At 42.5% G+C, this 15769-nt stretch overlaps 1 protein-coding gene across 5 annotated transcripts; it reads right to left on the bottom strand.

Annotated features, from left to right (window-relative positions):
• Nucleotides 1-4655: 4655 nt before the first annotated feature.
• On the bottom strand, nucleotides 4656-14291 carry VEZF1 (vascular endothelial zinc finger 1). Of its 5 annotated transcripts, none has more exons than XM_010573825.1 (6): nucleotides 13397-14291; nucleotides 12595-12658; nucleotides 11388-11571; nucleotides 9707-9925; nucleotides 7383-7427; nucleotides 4656-7036 (listed from the first exon to the last, which is right to left on the bottom strand). In XM_010573825.1, exons 1-6 carry the CDS (start codon nucleotides 13789-13791, stop codon nucleotides 6609-6611), a joined length of 1335 nt encoding a protein of 444 aa, XP_010572127.1. In that variant the 5' UTR covers nucleotides 13792-14291; the 3' UTR covers nucleotides 4656-6608. The 5 variants fall into 5 exon arrangements, with proteins under 5 accessions (XP_010572127.1, XP_010572128.1, XP_010572129.1 ...); XM_010573826.1 differs by having other exon boundaries at nucleotides 9707-9919; nucleotides 13397-14279; XM_010573827.1 differs by lacking the exon at nucleotides 7383-7427 and having other exon boundaries at nucleotides 13397-14285.
• Between the last annotated feature and the right edge of the window lie 1478 nt (nucleotides 14292-15769).

Raw genomic sequence — 15769 nt, 5'->3', positions numbered from 1 at the left:
TAGCGGCGGCCGGGCTGAAAGGCAACGGGGTCGGGGGGCTCTTGGGTAGCCCCCCCCGGGTGACACACACACACGCGCACGCGGTGCGGCCGTGTCCCACCCGGGCCGGGGCATCTCTCCGCCTTGGGGAAGCGTTTCGGCCCGGCTGGAGGTGTCGAGGGGGCTTGGCATCGCCCGGTTCCCTCTGTCCCCACGGAGGCCTGACCCGCCGCCACCCTGGGTCTGCCCGGCTCTGGGGGTGAGACGGCCCCTGACTGGGGCCCGGGGGGGGTCAGGATCCCCCACGACCCCCCCCAGGCTTCCCCAGCCACCCCCCGCCCTCCCCGGCTGTGGGGTCAGGCACCTCTGGCCAGCATCCCGAGGAGAGCTGCTTTCTGGGGCTGGTTTTTGGTCTCCTCCACACCTTTTGAGCATCCCCGGCTCCTGGATTTCGGCCCACCAGCCCCGCGCACCCCTGGGGTAAGGAAGAGGACACGGCCCTCCTGCCCCAAGGGCTGAACACGAGAGACGGATTATAACAAAGCATCACTTCGACCACAGATAGAAAGCAGCCGTCTCCGGTATCCAGCGCTACAGCGTCTGACAGCTTGCAGCCATACCACGTAACAGGACGGGAAGTGATCTCCTCTTACAAATTACAGGAGCCAATTTACACAGGGCAAACACTTCCCGTTTTGCAGAGACCAGAGCGAGACCGCAAACGGCAGCAGGTCAGGGCCTCCGCTTCCCTCGTAGCAATCCAAACCCTTCCGGACACGATGCGGGAGGAACGCCGCACCTCCGGGCACCTGCAGCCGGCCTCCCGCAGCACCCTGCCGCGGCCAGCAAGACCAGCTTGGAAGCACGTCTGTGGGTGCCGGACCCCGAGCACGCGTTTGGGATGGTCCAAAATTCTCGCAGGACGGCCCTCCATGCAGAGGTTTTTTCCCACTCAAATCGTTTCATCCGTGTCTGGCAGCTAAGCGATCCTTAGCCTGGGTAAAAATCTGTAAGGCTTTGACAAGGAACACAGACATCAGTAAGAGTGAAAACATTAGAGGCAAACCTTCGGCTTTCAGCGCGTACAAGTACACGTGCCACAACATTTGCTTTCCCAAAGTTAAACGCAGATCAGCATCTCTTCTGTGACACAGCACCTTGCAGTGAGCTTTGTTGACTGCAATCTCTTTTCCTAGTCCCGGCTTGTTTTGAGGGAAACAGGCGATTTTACGAAATTTCTTTACTGTCCTTTGATATGGGTCTTAGCTGCTAATGACGCTAGGAAGTAAAAAGAAAGGGGAATAGAAATACACAGCTATGAAGAATTAAAATATCGAATTTAATTGAGCCAGTTCCAGCTAAATTGGCAATTCCCTGAAAAACAAACCTTGCACAGAAAACACAGAACACAAATGTTTTCATCTTAACAGCTGGCGAGAACAACTAAGTGAAAAGGTGAATGGAGTACTTCTGCCTTCTCTGAAAAACAAAAGGTGCCTTACGTTCTGAAAATGCCCCTTCTTTTTTTACTAAATGGGTTGATTTTGGAGGTAGCTATTGGAAAGGCTTTGCAAGGAAGGCAGAGGTCTGTACTCTGATGCAAGCAGTAATTTCAGATGCCCACATTGAAATGTTTTACAAATGTCTCATTTTCAAAAAGCATTTATGCTTCCTTAAAGAAAAACGCAGGACTTTTAAAAAAATGACTCAAATTAGCCCAGGAACCTGAAGAACCAAAAAAATCTATCATCATTTTTAAAAAATCATAAGCCCACCTTTCCCGGCGGTCTTTATTTGGGCTTCAGGGAGATGCAATGTACGACGAAATGATGCGACGTTAACGCTCTCGCCAGCCCGTGATGAGGGAGCTAGCTGGACAGCCTGGCTCAGTTTCTCTTAGCACTGAAATACTTTTTCCAAACCAATACCAAAAAAGGTTTGTTTCTAGGTCAAGACCTCAGTACTAAATTTTAACCAGGGGCTGACAGTCAAATCTGAACACAGCTGTAAAATGGATTCGCAATAGAAGCTCAGGCATTCTTTTTCTAATTAGAAAACAGTCATTGAGCCTTGTGCGTTTAAAGGTGAAAGCTATTTTTGACATAAAAATTAGCACGTAGTTCCTCTGTCATCCTTCAGTTGCTGCTCTGGAAGCTGTGAGCGAATGATCCAAAGATAAGAAGTATAAACATGCTGAATTAAACAAATAGGTAGAAGGGGATCAAGTTTTAAGTTTTATTCTGCCTGACAATTAGGAGAGGAAGAGATTTATTTTTACACTTGCTATTTATCCTGAAAAGCACCAGTAAAAAGGTCCACTTAAGCACCGAGACCGACCTCAAAGGCATTTAAAAACTTGAAGTGCTTTTAATAGCTGCCTTTTGAAAATACTGTTAAATCTATTTTTGAGATGGATAAACTAAGCCACCAATAGACCAAGGCAGGAGTTTTCAGAAGGACCCAGCAGTGAAAAACTGGAGTCCACTTCTCAACAACTCAGCTCCCATACAGGGACCCCAAAGATAAAAAAAAATATATCAGAGTACTGGATGCTTTTAAAAACCTGAGTGTTCTTTAAGTCCAAATTTTCCTTCCTTCTTTCTTTGGTGGGAATCTAACCCTGACAGCCTTGAAAATTAACCCCAAGCAGTTTTCAAAATACAGCTCAGAGTGACTGTTTCTAAAATAAAAGTGAGCGGAGAGCGAGCAGAACTTGGAGGGCTTATCACCACCAGTAATGCCACCCTAATCCCTCGGCAACCTCGGCCCCTTTATGTAACCTGGGATTGCTGCAGCTCAAACAGCTTACTGGGTTTTTGGTGTTTTTCTTTAAACCTCTCGTGGACAAATGCACACACATTAAATACTTTTTTCTTCTGCCACTCTAAAGAAAAAGTTATTGTAAGAGGGGAAAAAAAATCTTTTATTTGTGAACAATGGCAAATAGAATTTAACTCATATGCCCAGAACACCACGTGTTTCTCTCTCTCATCCGTGATCTTGACTGAAATCTTCCCAGTTTACATCACCGAGGCATAACTCTCCAGTGGTAAGACATAAAAGGTCGAATCCCAAATTTCAACTCACCCCAAACACCCTCTGAAAGTGGTGGGGTCCTCCAGATAAAGAAAAAAACGTGCCCAAGGTAAACCATTTACACAATTTCCTGGCAGCGTGGGTGGCTGTGCCACAATACTTACTTCCCCGTGGCTTGCTTCCCCGCGGTGCCTCGCCAGCACAGAGCCAGGCACCCGGAGGCTCTCCTTGCCCGGAGGACGAGTTTTCGTGCCATTGATCTGACTGTTCTGACTTTCCACGGCACAAATCCTTCCAAGGCAAAATTCAACTTTCAAACTTTCAGTCGGTGCTAAGCCATTAACCTCATGCTGAACGCTTATGGAAACTTAAGAAGAAAAAAATAAAACCCCTATTGAACTACTTGCAATCGGAGACCTGAATGGGCTCGATATAAAACCCACTCAAATCAACGGCAGCAGCAATAGGCTTCCCTGGATGTTGGACTAGATCCAGCTTAAAAGTTTCCATGAAATAAACTAGGCTAAGCGCATCAGCTGCATAGAAACTAACTCAGTGTAACAGGAGCATCTGTTCTTCACATCCACCATTTTCTTATAGTCTTAACTCCCCAGCGCTGCTATGACACAAGTTGCCATACAAATCACTCATCGCTGTCGTGCAACTATACATCGTCTCCCGACAGCAGCTGCCCATACTTACTGCCTCGTTATACTGTGGATGAACTACCGATTATAAGGTAGCCTGCATGCCGTATAAACTACTTGAGCAGGTAGCTTTCCTTTGTCAAAAAAACAGCTTAATGTACTTCCTATGATGGCATTACAAAGTGAAATTAACGTCTGTATTGAGACAGCTGAGGAGCACACCTCGGAACCATTTATACACAGTACAAAGCAAATGTTTACCCAAGTACAAATGAAACAGGTTGACAATTAGCTAATGTAGCTTTGTGGACATAAACCAGGTACATTCGAGCAGAACCAACATAAAATAAAAAGGAAACAGCCCTTTTCCTATCCCATGCTAAGAGCACCACGGTTAGTGGTTTGGGAAGCCTCTGTCACGTTGAAAAATTTCCTTGCCGGTGTTTAATGTGTTTATTCTACTGCTACTCTGCTGGGATAAAAATAACATCAGCAGGGCACACTAGCTGTACGGAGGACCCACTGTCAATACTACAGTAATTGACAACATACAATTAAGTCTCACACCTGTTTATTGTAAGTAATTCATAGATAACCACTTCTAGTACACATTTTCATATTGGCTTTTAATGCTTTTGGGTTTTTTTAAGCTCAGGGACGCCCAAACTTCATCTAAGGGTCATCTCTGCAATTTACCCAAATCCAGAACGCTACACCTACTATGTGAAACTGGTGCAAACTGGTATCATTGCCACGGGTAACAGAGATGGCTTGGAAACTACACATCCCAACATGCAAGGCCCCACCAGCGCAAGCTGCTCTATGCTATGGGAGGAAGGAGTTTTGCTGGGGTGCATTCACCTCACATGCCTCGTTTCGGCCGTATCAGCCTAAGTCATGCAGCTGCCTGCACGCAATGCTCTACACAGTGCAAAAACGAAGACCTCTACACATCTGGAGTAAGAACAGTGGTAACAAAGTCATAGCTACATATTCTTCTCTACATTTTTGTTTATTGAGACAAACTAATTAAAAGGCACAAACATAGGGCATATGTTTACATGGACATTATAACAAACATATACATTAAAAGTGTAGGAATGTGTTTCCTTTCTGCTAAACAGAAAGTTCCTAAGCTTTTATATATACAAAAGTTGTACAATTTGATGTCCTAAAGTACAAAAGATCATTTATAAAATTATTTTACACTAAGCTCTATTTTTTTTTTTGTTTTTGTTGTACTATGTAGTCCAAGCCCCTAGAACAGTTTCACGTAATGATACAGATACCTGTCACCTGAGCCAGCAGCCTGGCAATCACTGCTTGTACTGACACGGCAGGGTAGAAACGGAAGCAGTCCATTTTGACTAGTCAGTCCTGCTAGCACTCTGTGAAAATGCGCACACGCTAATCTCCATAGCTTTCAACTTCATTAAGATAAAAACATCTCAACTGTAATTTTATTTATTTATTTTTAATGTAGAGTCTTGGGTTTAGGGTGGTTTTTTTTTAAACAAAGTTTTAAAAACGTGAATATGTGACATGATAGTCTAAAAAGTATATCTGTTTCCCTAGATTTTGCTTTCTACTTTATGTACAGATAAACAGGTTAAGAAATAAAAAGCACATGTAGCTTAAACATGTGTGACCATTTGTAGAGAAGTTCTGGGCTGGATAGTTCAAACCATCACCCCAGAACTCCCACAAATTGATAGAAATGTGTTAACACAATAGAAGAATAACGTAAAAATGATGATGTTTGCAAATATTTACAAAGTTGAACAGATTTGCACAACACTTGATTAAGAAATAGGGGAGAAATTAAAAGACGCTCTCTGCTTGTCCTGGAGGGGCATCCTACCTAGTTAGTGGTTAGAATAAAAACTGTATACAATTTAATATAAGACAAAACTTCTAGTGAACAACTAACACGTCTGTCCCCTGCTGTAACACCAGCAGGCTCTGATTGGGAGGCAGAGGGCATAAAAATCATACCCAGTGCCTCCAGAATCTTCCAGCTTAAAGCAATATTTCTTAAGTTTCAAAGCACTCCTTTTGCTCCTAGATAAGAGTCCCATAGGGGTCTGACTGTTGAGAGACCATGTTTACATACATTTCAACTCCTCTTCTGTCAGCCATGGCTGTTTCTCACCAAACAATAACAGTTTTTTTAAAAAAAATGTTGACTACAATGCTATATTCCCTTAGGGTAATATGTTGGGTAATATTTACATCTCCAAATATCAGGTCACAATCCCTATTATATGTTGAAGTTAGAATGATAAGTTATCATATGCTTTGCATATCAGAGCTGGTATCACCTTTCCCATAGGGAATGCTGCCTGAAATTATCATATTCCCAAAGGTAAAATGCATATTTTCTCCAAAATGCATTTTTTTTAAAATGACAACATTGTAATGCATTTACTCATAAAAAAAAACATCAACACAGACAAAGATTCTACACTAGCTCAGAAACAGTGGACTTAACGACTGGCAAGTTAAAATTAGCCATCCACCCTGTTAAAAGGTACAGAGGGGTCTTTGCTAGTGTTTAGATTAAAATAATTTTCTAAGTTATAATTTGGGGGATAAAACATAAAACTGTTTTTTAATGACTTTTTTTTTTTTTTAAACTCTGGCAAATAAGTATCTGCTCTAATTCAGCATCAGTCAGCTAAAAGGTAAAACTTACTTTAAATGAAGTGCTCCAGTGAAACTCAAGTTTGAACCATATGAGCCAAATCAACAGGGGAAGATGCGACTATGGTCTCTGATGGTGCATGTTGCCCCAGTGTCTTAGTCTGAATTTATTATTAACTAAAACAAAACAAAAAAACGAAACAAAAAACCCAACAAAAAAAAAAACCCAACCAAACAAAACCCAAAAAAGAACTGCTGGTAAGGATTCCATTTTAATCCTTTTTAATACTGTTTAGAAATTCTTTACCAGGGAGGAGACGTGGGCAAGGCCTGGGGCAGGAAAGGCATGCTCTCTACTGGTCTCATTGCTATATTTAACGGACCAGCTAACGTCATTGGTGTGGGGAGGTTCATGGGAGATGTTATAGTGACTGGATGCGCTATATTCACTGGAGCGGTTACTGGGGTAGGTAAATTGACTGGTGTGGTGAGCGTTAATGGAGATGTCATGGATAATGGACTTGTTATAGTTACAGGATGCCCTAGGTTCATCGGACTGGATATATTAACTGCACTTGATACATTTACTGGACTTCTCATGCTCATTGCAGCTGCCACTGTGACTGGGTTTGTGATAGTCCCAGAAGCCACAGAGGACGTTATATTGAATGGAGTAGTAAGAGTCACAGGCGTAGTAGCAGCAGTGGAGGTTTGGCACAAGTTAGCAGCTTCTAAAAATGAGACATAAAAAGACAAAAAGTTTTTAACACATAAAAAACCATGGACAAGATTTAAAAAAAAAAAAAAAAAAAAACAAAAACAAGAACCAAACAAGAACAGGTACAAATTCTGGAATAATTTTCTTTAGGAATTATTAGTAAGTTAAAACTGTTAACATTCTATAGCCTACAAGAAATACAAACTCTCATGCAGTTCATTTCAATTCAGTATTTTTTCCTGAGAAGTCAAGCGAGCTTGTCTTATAAAGAGGGTTTCGATGTTCATAAAAACAGTATCGTACAATCAAAAAAATCCTCCCAAGAGGAACATTATAAATAGAGGAGAGAGTGTACATACCGAATGGTACGTACTCTATAGCCTTCTCAAAGGTGAACTGACATTCTGTGAAGGTTTTAAAAAGTCATTATTAGGGACTGATAAGCAAAGCTCGTTTCAATATTTACCTGCTTATTTCAGTCTTAATTATTGCTACTAAATTGTTCCACTGATCACAGTACTTCTACTTAGCGATTTTCAAGGCTACCCAGTCAGCACATCTTTCAACCCCCATTATCTCCTCAGCTTTCACATAAGCTACAGCTCCACACCAAGTTGTTTTGTTTTGTGGGTTTTCGGGTTGTTTTTTTTTTTTTTTTTTTTTTTTTTTACTTTGTTTTGCAGTAAGCAGGAATTAAGTGCCAAACAAGGAAGACCCAGGAAGCCAGTGCCCAGCCCTGCTGCCGGTGGGCTCTAGCAGGGCTGGGCACTGGGGGAGCGGGCACCGGCGGTCCGGGACAGCGGAGGGATCACTAGGCATCCATCAGCACCACCTGCCGGCTACCCATACTAGAAGGCTCCAAAAACAGAAGCGGGGCGGTGGACGCGGGTAAAGGGAAGGGATGACTGCTAGAGAAACCGACAAAAATATATTCTAGATCAACGTTACGGCACTTCTAAGTCGTGTCTTATTCCACATTTGTAGGGTAGGACACCAAGCTCAGTCTACACCCACGTTTCAGGAGGTAAGCCAGGAGCAAAGAGTCCACTCTTGCCACTCGGGCAATACAAATGTACCAAGACAGAGTTAACTTTGAAAGCAACATTAGCCCCATTCAAGGGTTACTGTTGGTTCTTCAAAGTCCATATCTAGGAGGGGTGGAAAGGAAGGGAAAGAGTAAAAAAAAAAAAAAATTGTGAAAATAAATCGTATTAGATCAGAAAAATCCCATATATAGTGTTGTAAAGCCAACGCAACAGGTGGCACTAGCACAGGAGAACCAGCATGGAAAAAGAGTAGCGCATAGGCATGGCACTGACTGGTCTAGCTTCAACTTCCAAGCACAGCAGTATGCAAAGACACATCCCACCCCATGCCCCTTCCCCAATTAAGTTAAGCTAATATCACCAGTCTGACAACACTTCTACCCGCCCACCTCCCTCACCCACCATTCTGTCCAAAAACACTGTTTCTGTTAAAGCATATTGAATAATCTCAGTAAGAAAGGAAGGGAAGAGAGAACAAGACATAGGAAGGAACAAGCAGAAAAAAAAAAAATCCTCAGAGATTTTCTAAATCTGACACCCATTTGCTTTATCTACTTAGTGGCCTGATGATATTTAACGTTTCTGTTATCACTACATTTTAACATGAATAAGCTATTTCTATACTGTCTGATCACAGAACGCAATTCAACTGCAATAACAATCAAGGCGAAAGGAGCTAGCAGCCTAATACACAAACAAGACCTAGAAAAGAAAAAAAGATTGAAGAAACTGAAAAGAATTTTAGGAGAAAAGAAAAAAATTAAGGTGAGCCCAAAACATTTATTACTAGAAACAGCTAGTGAAAAACAGTAAGTGGTCGCTAAGAATTTCTTCTAAAACATGTAATCCTGGGGAGTCACGTGATAGGCATCAGAAATCAAACTGTAGTGAAAAGAACAAGCTAGCAGTAACGGGAGACTTTAAACTACTATACTCCTGACACTAAATTGAAGCAATCTGTTCTTTACAAAACTGACACATTGACCAACAACAGGAAGTTATTCAACTTCAATTACAGCAGCATAGGTGTATGTAAGCTGTGAGCTAGCAATAATGAAAAACACAATCACTTATTAGTTAATTTTCTAATGAAAAAAACCCAACAAGGATAGAAGAGTAAGTTCTATGAGTTCTAGAAAACTTTATGCAAAGACAGTTACGTGATGATAAAGCAAATGGAATAAATTGTGAGAGAAAAGATGAAAGGGACACAGAAAGCACCCACATGCAAACTGATGATGATGCAACAACAGAGGGTGTTATGTGTGTGTATATATACATATATATATATATGCACACAAGTTAACAACTGGTAAATATGCATAAACACAGCTAAAAACCACATGCAAGCCAAAAAAAACACTCTTGCCTTGAAGCAGACACAAACATCCCTTTGTAATTGATGACTGCTACGTACACATTCAAGCGCAGAGACCAAAGGGAAGCACGTAATAAGGAGTGCATTTACAACAGCCTAATTTTGGTCATGTTATCCCCCTGCTAGTTTTCAGCTATTACTTCTAACATCGAGAATGACATTTTCACGTAAGACATCCTTTTCTGACATCTTAAACTCCCTCTATAACTGCAACCTGCAGTCTTATAAAACCAAGACCATAAGTATTGTTTTGTTTTACCTTTCTTCCTTGCTTTGACGGCCTCTTCCCATAATCTCAGGGTCTCTACCTGCTTTCCAGGCCAACTTGTTACATGTTGCTGCTGCTGCTGCTGTTGCTGCTGTTGTTGTTGTTGCTGCTGCTGTTGTTGTTGTTGTTGCTGCTGCTGTTGTTGCTGCTGTTGCTGCTGCTGCTGTTGCTGCTTCTGATTGCTGGTCTCTTCACTCATGCATGCTATGCCAATTAAGTAAGAACACAAATTCACCTTGGAAAGTTACTGTTTTCTGCTGAGATCACCAAGGCTTCTTCCATAAAGAGCGTGTGGAATCTCACAGGATTCCAAGAACAAAAATCACAGAGGTGTTTAAAACCATATAATTAATTCTGTGCTTTATAAATCTACTTTTCCAAGAGCTAAAAACCAAAATGTAAGTCAGGAACATCTGTTTTCAATGCCAAAAATGAAATTCCTTTCTGATTATTTTGTTTGTGTTTTAGGAAGAATGAAATAAAAGGCTACAATGAGTCTCTAGAATTCAAGCTGGTTAGCTGATTCCGCTTTTTCTAAACCTCAGCTCCATTAAAAAAAAAAAAAAAAAAAGCCTTTTTACTTTTTATTGCAAGTATAACTTAAAATTTTCAGTTTACATCACAGAACAGCATGTTACTACTCTCTGGCCACATTACGGCTCATCATTTCCACCTCTAACAACTGCTGTAAATGCCTCATGTGAACTGGCTTAGCACCACCAAACTGGCTTGGGAAGCCAGAGCTGTAACCCTATACCTTGAAAAATACTTTCACATCCAAATTTCATATTAAGCTCAACAATCGGGCATTTTAGACATTCCCGGTACCTTCCAATTATCCAGGAGTAACAGGAACTGAAAAGATGTTGTAAATTAATACTGTTTAAAAGGCTTTAAGGACAAAGTTTCCAAAGACACTCCTTACTTCTCCCTCTTGATTCTTCTGAAAACCCATTTTATATCACTAACCATGTGGGTTAACTTAAGTTACAGTTATTTTAATAGGGAAGATTTGAAAGTCAAGTCTTCGTTTGCTTACTAGGCACCCCCAGGTTCAGACTTCAGCACTTCCACAGAGTTTAAGACTAGAAGGAACTATTACAAACATCTCATTTGAACTCCTGCACACCACCAGTCAAATGCCATTAATGCCCCAAACATATCAGGGCTGGATTTAAATGCTTTTCTTGTCAGCTACTGCCAGAGGGAGGAATCATTGAGCCCCAGGATCAAAGCTCAGAGAAAGCAGAGAAATCTTTCTCCTAATTTTGATGAGCTTTAGATGAGGCTTCAAACCTGAAACTTGGTAGATCTTAGCAGTTCTTAAATATTCTAAAATCTCCAGAATTATCTGCTGGACTTTTAGGCCTGTACAGTTCAGGAAGTAGCATTGTACTCAGAAGATGAGAAAACTTGGGAACTCTTTTCTTCAAGAGATGGGTTATTCCCACAAACTGCAGGGCATTCCTAAGGGATAAGAGCACAGTCTAGCAGCAAACCAATTCCACATATGCCAATTCTTGAACTGAAGAAGATGCTGTTACCAAATATCTATTTTTAATAGGTGTGAATACCCAGACTGATGGGTACGGTTTTGCATTTTAACGTAATCAAAGGCAATTCCCTTTGCAAACACACTGTTATTAGAAATGTTTTTAAAACGTTCACCTACTTTTATTGATGCCTTGTTTACAGGTATTACAGTTGATACTTTGGCTCTGCCCGTGTGTCTTTAAGTGGCTGGTGATATATGCTGCACTCAGAAGTTTACCACAGATATTACACGATACCTTTCCTTCATGGCGCACCATGTGTGTCCGCAGTCTGTCTTTGGTGGCAAAGGCAGCAGTGCACGTCTATATGAAGGACAACAGTTACACTTGAATTGCAGACAGCATCATTACAGTATGAATTACATGCCCACTGTAAGCCTATTTTACCTTGTAGGTGCAAACAGTATCCTAAGTACACTGACAACCTTAAGTTTTACCTGTATTTATAGAGAAACCAAAATCAAACTACTAAACAGAGACTGAAAATGGAAATTGGCTTCAGAGACAATTACGACAAAAATCATACTCTATACTACTTGAACTTTCCTAAAACAGCAGGTTGCCTTACCTACCAAAGCAAGAGGTAGCTTATAAAAAAAGCCTAGAACAGGCAAAGTTGTTTTTTGATACAATTTTACTGTACAAATATGAACCTGATATCTTAAATTGCTCAATTACTTCTGTTCCCATCCAAATCAGAACAAGGAAATGAAACCTTTTTCTAATGCTATTCTTTTTACACAAGACTTTTATTTAATATGATGAGTCACTAAAACACAGGTTGGAACAAGCATGTATATGCCAAGCAAAACAGTTAATTATTCAAGGGCAGTCAAGTTATTTCTCTTATACTCAGTCATCAACTTACGACAACTTGCTTTCAGCTTCCAGCAAAATAACGGATCCAGAATCAACTATTCCAACCCATTTTAAATGGATATACTGAGAAACACATTTAATTTAAATATTCTGAGAAACACACTGCACGCATTACTCCAGTAATTAGCACTGAGCTGAGGATGCTGTTACAATCCCACTACTAAGTTAAGCGTATCGTAAAACAGAGCACCGACGTTGTTCTCCAAGAAAGCAAAAAGCCTCTAATCTTCCTAAAAAAAGTAGCCACAGCATCCTTTCAAACTGCCTCTATCTACAGTTAACATCAGAACTACAGTGCTGCTGGTATGTAAGGCAGATGCGACTTTATTCCTAAACTTGCTTTTCAAAGAGAAGTCCAGGAGCAAATACAGTTCTGGAAAGATTATTCACCTGAGATTCTAACGATACAGTAAGGTATTGTTCTTAACAAATCATTTTAGCCCTTACTTGGCATTTGAAGGGTCTCTCTGTTGAGTGAACATGTTTAACGTGACAGCTTAAATGATCAGGCCTGCAAAAAAGAGAGGAACAGAAAAGAAAATGCATACTGTTACAAATACATAGTAACGATAGCGTGGCTCGCGGTGCTGAACACTGCGCTGATGACCCCTTGCAGCCCACATCCCTCTGCACGGCAAGAATAAATACATTCCCCTTACCTACGCAGTGGCTTTCAGCTAGAGTAACACATAGTTATGCTGAGACCCAACCTGCAGTTTAAAACTTAACCATGTTCTTCCACACCTGAAAATGGTACGTTTGGTCGTACCTTGTGTAAAGGTGACAGATCAACAGCTCTAAAGGTTGAAGTTTTCTCTGTTGCAAGCACAGATATAATAAATACAGCCAGCAGCAATGCAAGCTCCCCCACAATGCTCTGTCAGTACGCCTCAACCTTGCTACGAGACAAGGAGACAGTTTGCCTGCCATGCCCCATTCGGTCACTGACCTTTGCAAAGGCTGGTAAAGGGGCTCTGTGGTCACCACCAGTGACACAGACACGTGTCCTATGGGACCCGGATGAGGTCGCGAAATCATTTCACAACGCTCTCATAAAAGAGCGACCACTTTTGGCCACTGCCAATCTGGCTCAGACCGAGACCCACGCCCTAGAGGTAAACAAGGCTCTTTATCCCCTCACCAATCTTCTAAGATGTCTGGTTCTCCTAGCCCCTCGCTATGATAGCTTAACCCTTCTTGGTTATGAAAAGCCAATACTTGAGCTCGCCTGGGATTTTCTACATGGTACCTCGAGAAGCCTTTTCCACAAACACCACAGGTGTATGGTTTCGTGATGCCACCTTCGTGAGACCTCACGTGGTAGGTCATGCGATCCTTTCTCTTGAAGCGCTGATTGCAAATGGGACATTCAAAGGGTTTTTCATCTGAGTGGGACAGCTTGTGCCGGTTGAGGTGGTAGACATCCCTGAAGGCCTTTCCGCACATCTCACAAGCGTGGTTCTTCTTGACGGGCTTGCTGGGCTTCTTCACCGTCTGAGTCACTGCCATAGGCGTTGCGCCGGCACTACTGCTGGGGTTGGTGGCAGAGGAAGACGTAGTGACTGTGGACAGGATGCCTGCGATAGTCGAAACCAATGAACTTCGGCTGTTGTCACCAGCGATGGTCGAGATAAGGGGCACCATTGTGGTGGGAGTTTTCTTTGGCCGTGACACTAACTTTATCCCTGTGTGGCAGGACTCGTGACGCCTCAAATGGTAGCTGTCCCTGAAAGCTTTGCTGCAGTAAGTGCACACAAAGGAGGTTTTAGGTTTTTCCTTTTTAATCCCAACAATAGCATCCTTTAATGTTTCTGGTGCAGGCTGAGGTTTCTGCGTTATTGGTAAGGGCAGAATCGGCTTCTGATCGGGTGGCTCAACAGCAGAGCTCAGGAGAGGCAACAAACTGTTCTGTGCTGCCTGCTGTTGGTGATGTGAGGCTTCGTGTGCCTAAAACCAAACATTCACACTTAAATTCTATTGATGGGTGCTCACTCTGACGCGGTGAGAACATTTACAAACTACAGGAAAGCACATTCTAGACCAAAAGCCATTGAAGTAACAACTGGAAAAGGTTACATAATTTTGGTTTTGGACAAGATAAACCGCTCGCACTTTAAACGCATTCGCTGTGCAGATTCTGTGGTAAATGTAGGAAGGCACACATCATAACAATCAAATAATTATTAAGTTTCCGGAGGGCAACACTTCTTATGGAAAACAACTAGGTGCTTGTCAGATCTTTTACTAACACAGCGTTTGATCTTTACATAACAGATAACTTGTTTTGCTAACGATCATATCAGATGCCACCTTGGGACTATCTTTGGAGCATATGAATGTACTGATGGGAGCTGCAAAATAACGCCCCACCTTTAAGCCGAGCTTAGTGCATGTTGAGAATTCAACTGCGGCCACAGAGAGCCAGGATGCGATAAGGCATCTTATTCAAACAATGTGTTCACATCAGTGTGTTAGCACTGAAACCAAAGCAACTTGCATTGAGAGCTGTCTAAAGCCACATTTCTACATTTAGCAGGTTCCTGCCGCATTTATATACTGACCACCGTGCTCTTTGCATCTGGAAACTAGTAAGAATAGCAACATGTTCTTTTTCTCTTCATCAGCAGCTGCTTTGCAATAGGAAGAGAAGCTAATCGATAAGCACTGGCAGACATCTAGAGATGCTGGAGAACACAGTTTGGGGGGGAGGGGGGGGTTGTTGAAAAAAAAGACCTAAAAGCTGTTTCCAAACTGCCAGTACCAACTGACTCTGAACTACAGAATCAGTGGGAGAAGCTAAAGGGAAGAGGCAGAGCGGGACACCCCCCCCCCCAAAGCGTGCTGCAGCAAGCACCGCTCAGCTGAGCTGCAGCCTGCGCTGCTACGGGCTGTTCTACACCATGCTTGTATTAGGCGCTGTTTATTCTAAGGCAGAAAACACTGTTATTAAAAGTCATCCAGTCAGACTGGGACAAAACCCTAGCAGATACAATTTTAAAGTGGTTTAGAAACCACACAGACCAATTCAGCCTAATGGAGCATTAAAATAAATCACTCTAGCACCTTAAGCCAGTTTAAGCGCATCTGTATTCAAGATGTGCCTCAGTCTCATCACACCAGTTTTAAATCAGTCTCGTTATTAGCGCAGCGTGCCAGGTCTGAAGCTGAGTTTGGGGAAACTTGCATTCCCATTAGATTGGTACAGCAGCCTCCCAGGACTTCTTCCCTACGGTTTCCTTCACAAAGGAATACGACTCAAGGCTGCGAGAGCTGAATAAAACACTGTGCTGGCTCGCAACCCCCAACCTGTCTACTTTTATGCCGGCTGAGGACGGACAGCGTTACGAAGCACGCTCAGGCTAATACTCTTCCTATGTGAATCCATTTCATCATGTCCTTTGGAGAAGTCAGTATTTCTAGAAGCTCACTTGGGGACTTTTTCTTAGTTGCATCCAAGCTCCAGCCGCTTTGCCTCTCCCAACCACAGCCTCTCCCGACTACGGCCACCTCGGTGCAACTCTTCCTTGGCTGCAGGGGAGCTCCCGCCTCCTCCTGCCACCGCACAAGCCCTGCATCACTTTAGCCACTCGTTTCTCAGGAGCGCGATGCCGGTGATCTTTGG

This window comes from Haliaeetus leucocephalus, unplaced genomic scaffold (genome assembly GCF_000737465.1).
Source record: "Haliaeetus leucocephalus isolate CR32 unplaced genomic scaffold, Haliaeetus_leucocephalus-4.0 Scaffold395, whole genome shotgun sequence".
Taxonomy (NCBI): Eukaryota; Metazoa; Chordata; class Aves; order Accipitriformes; family Accipitridae; genus Haliaeetus; species Haliaeetus leucocephalus.
Note: the sequence above shows the minus strand (reverse complement) of the source record. Positions and strands in the feature narration are given on the sequence as shown.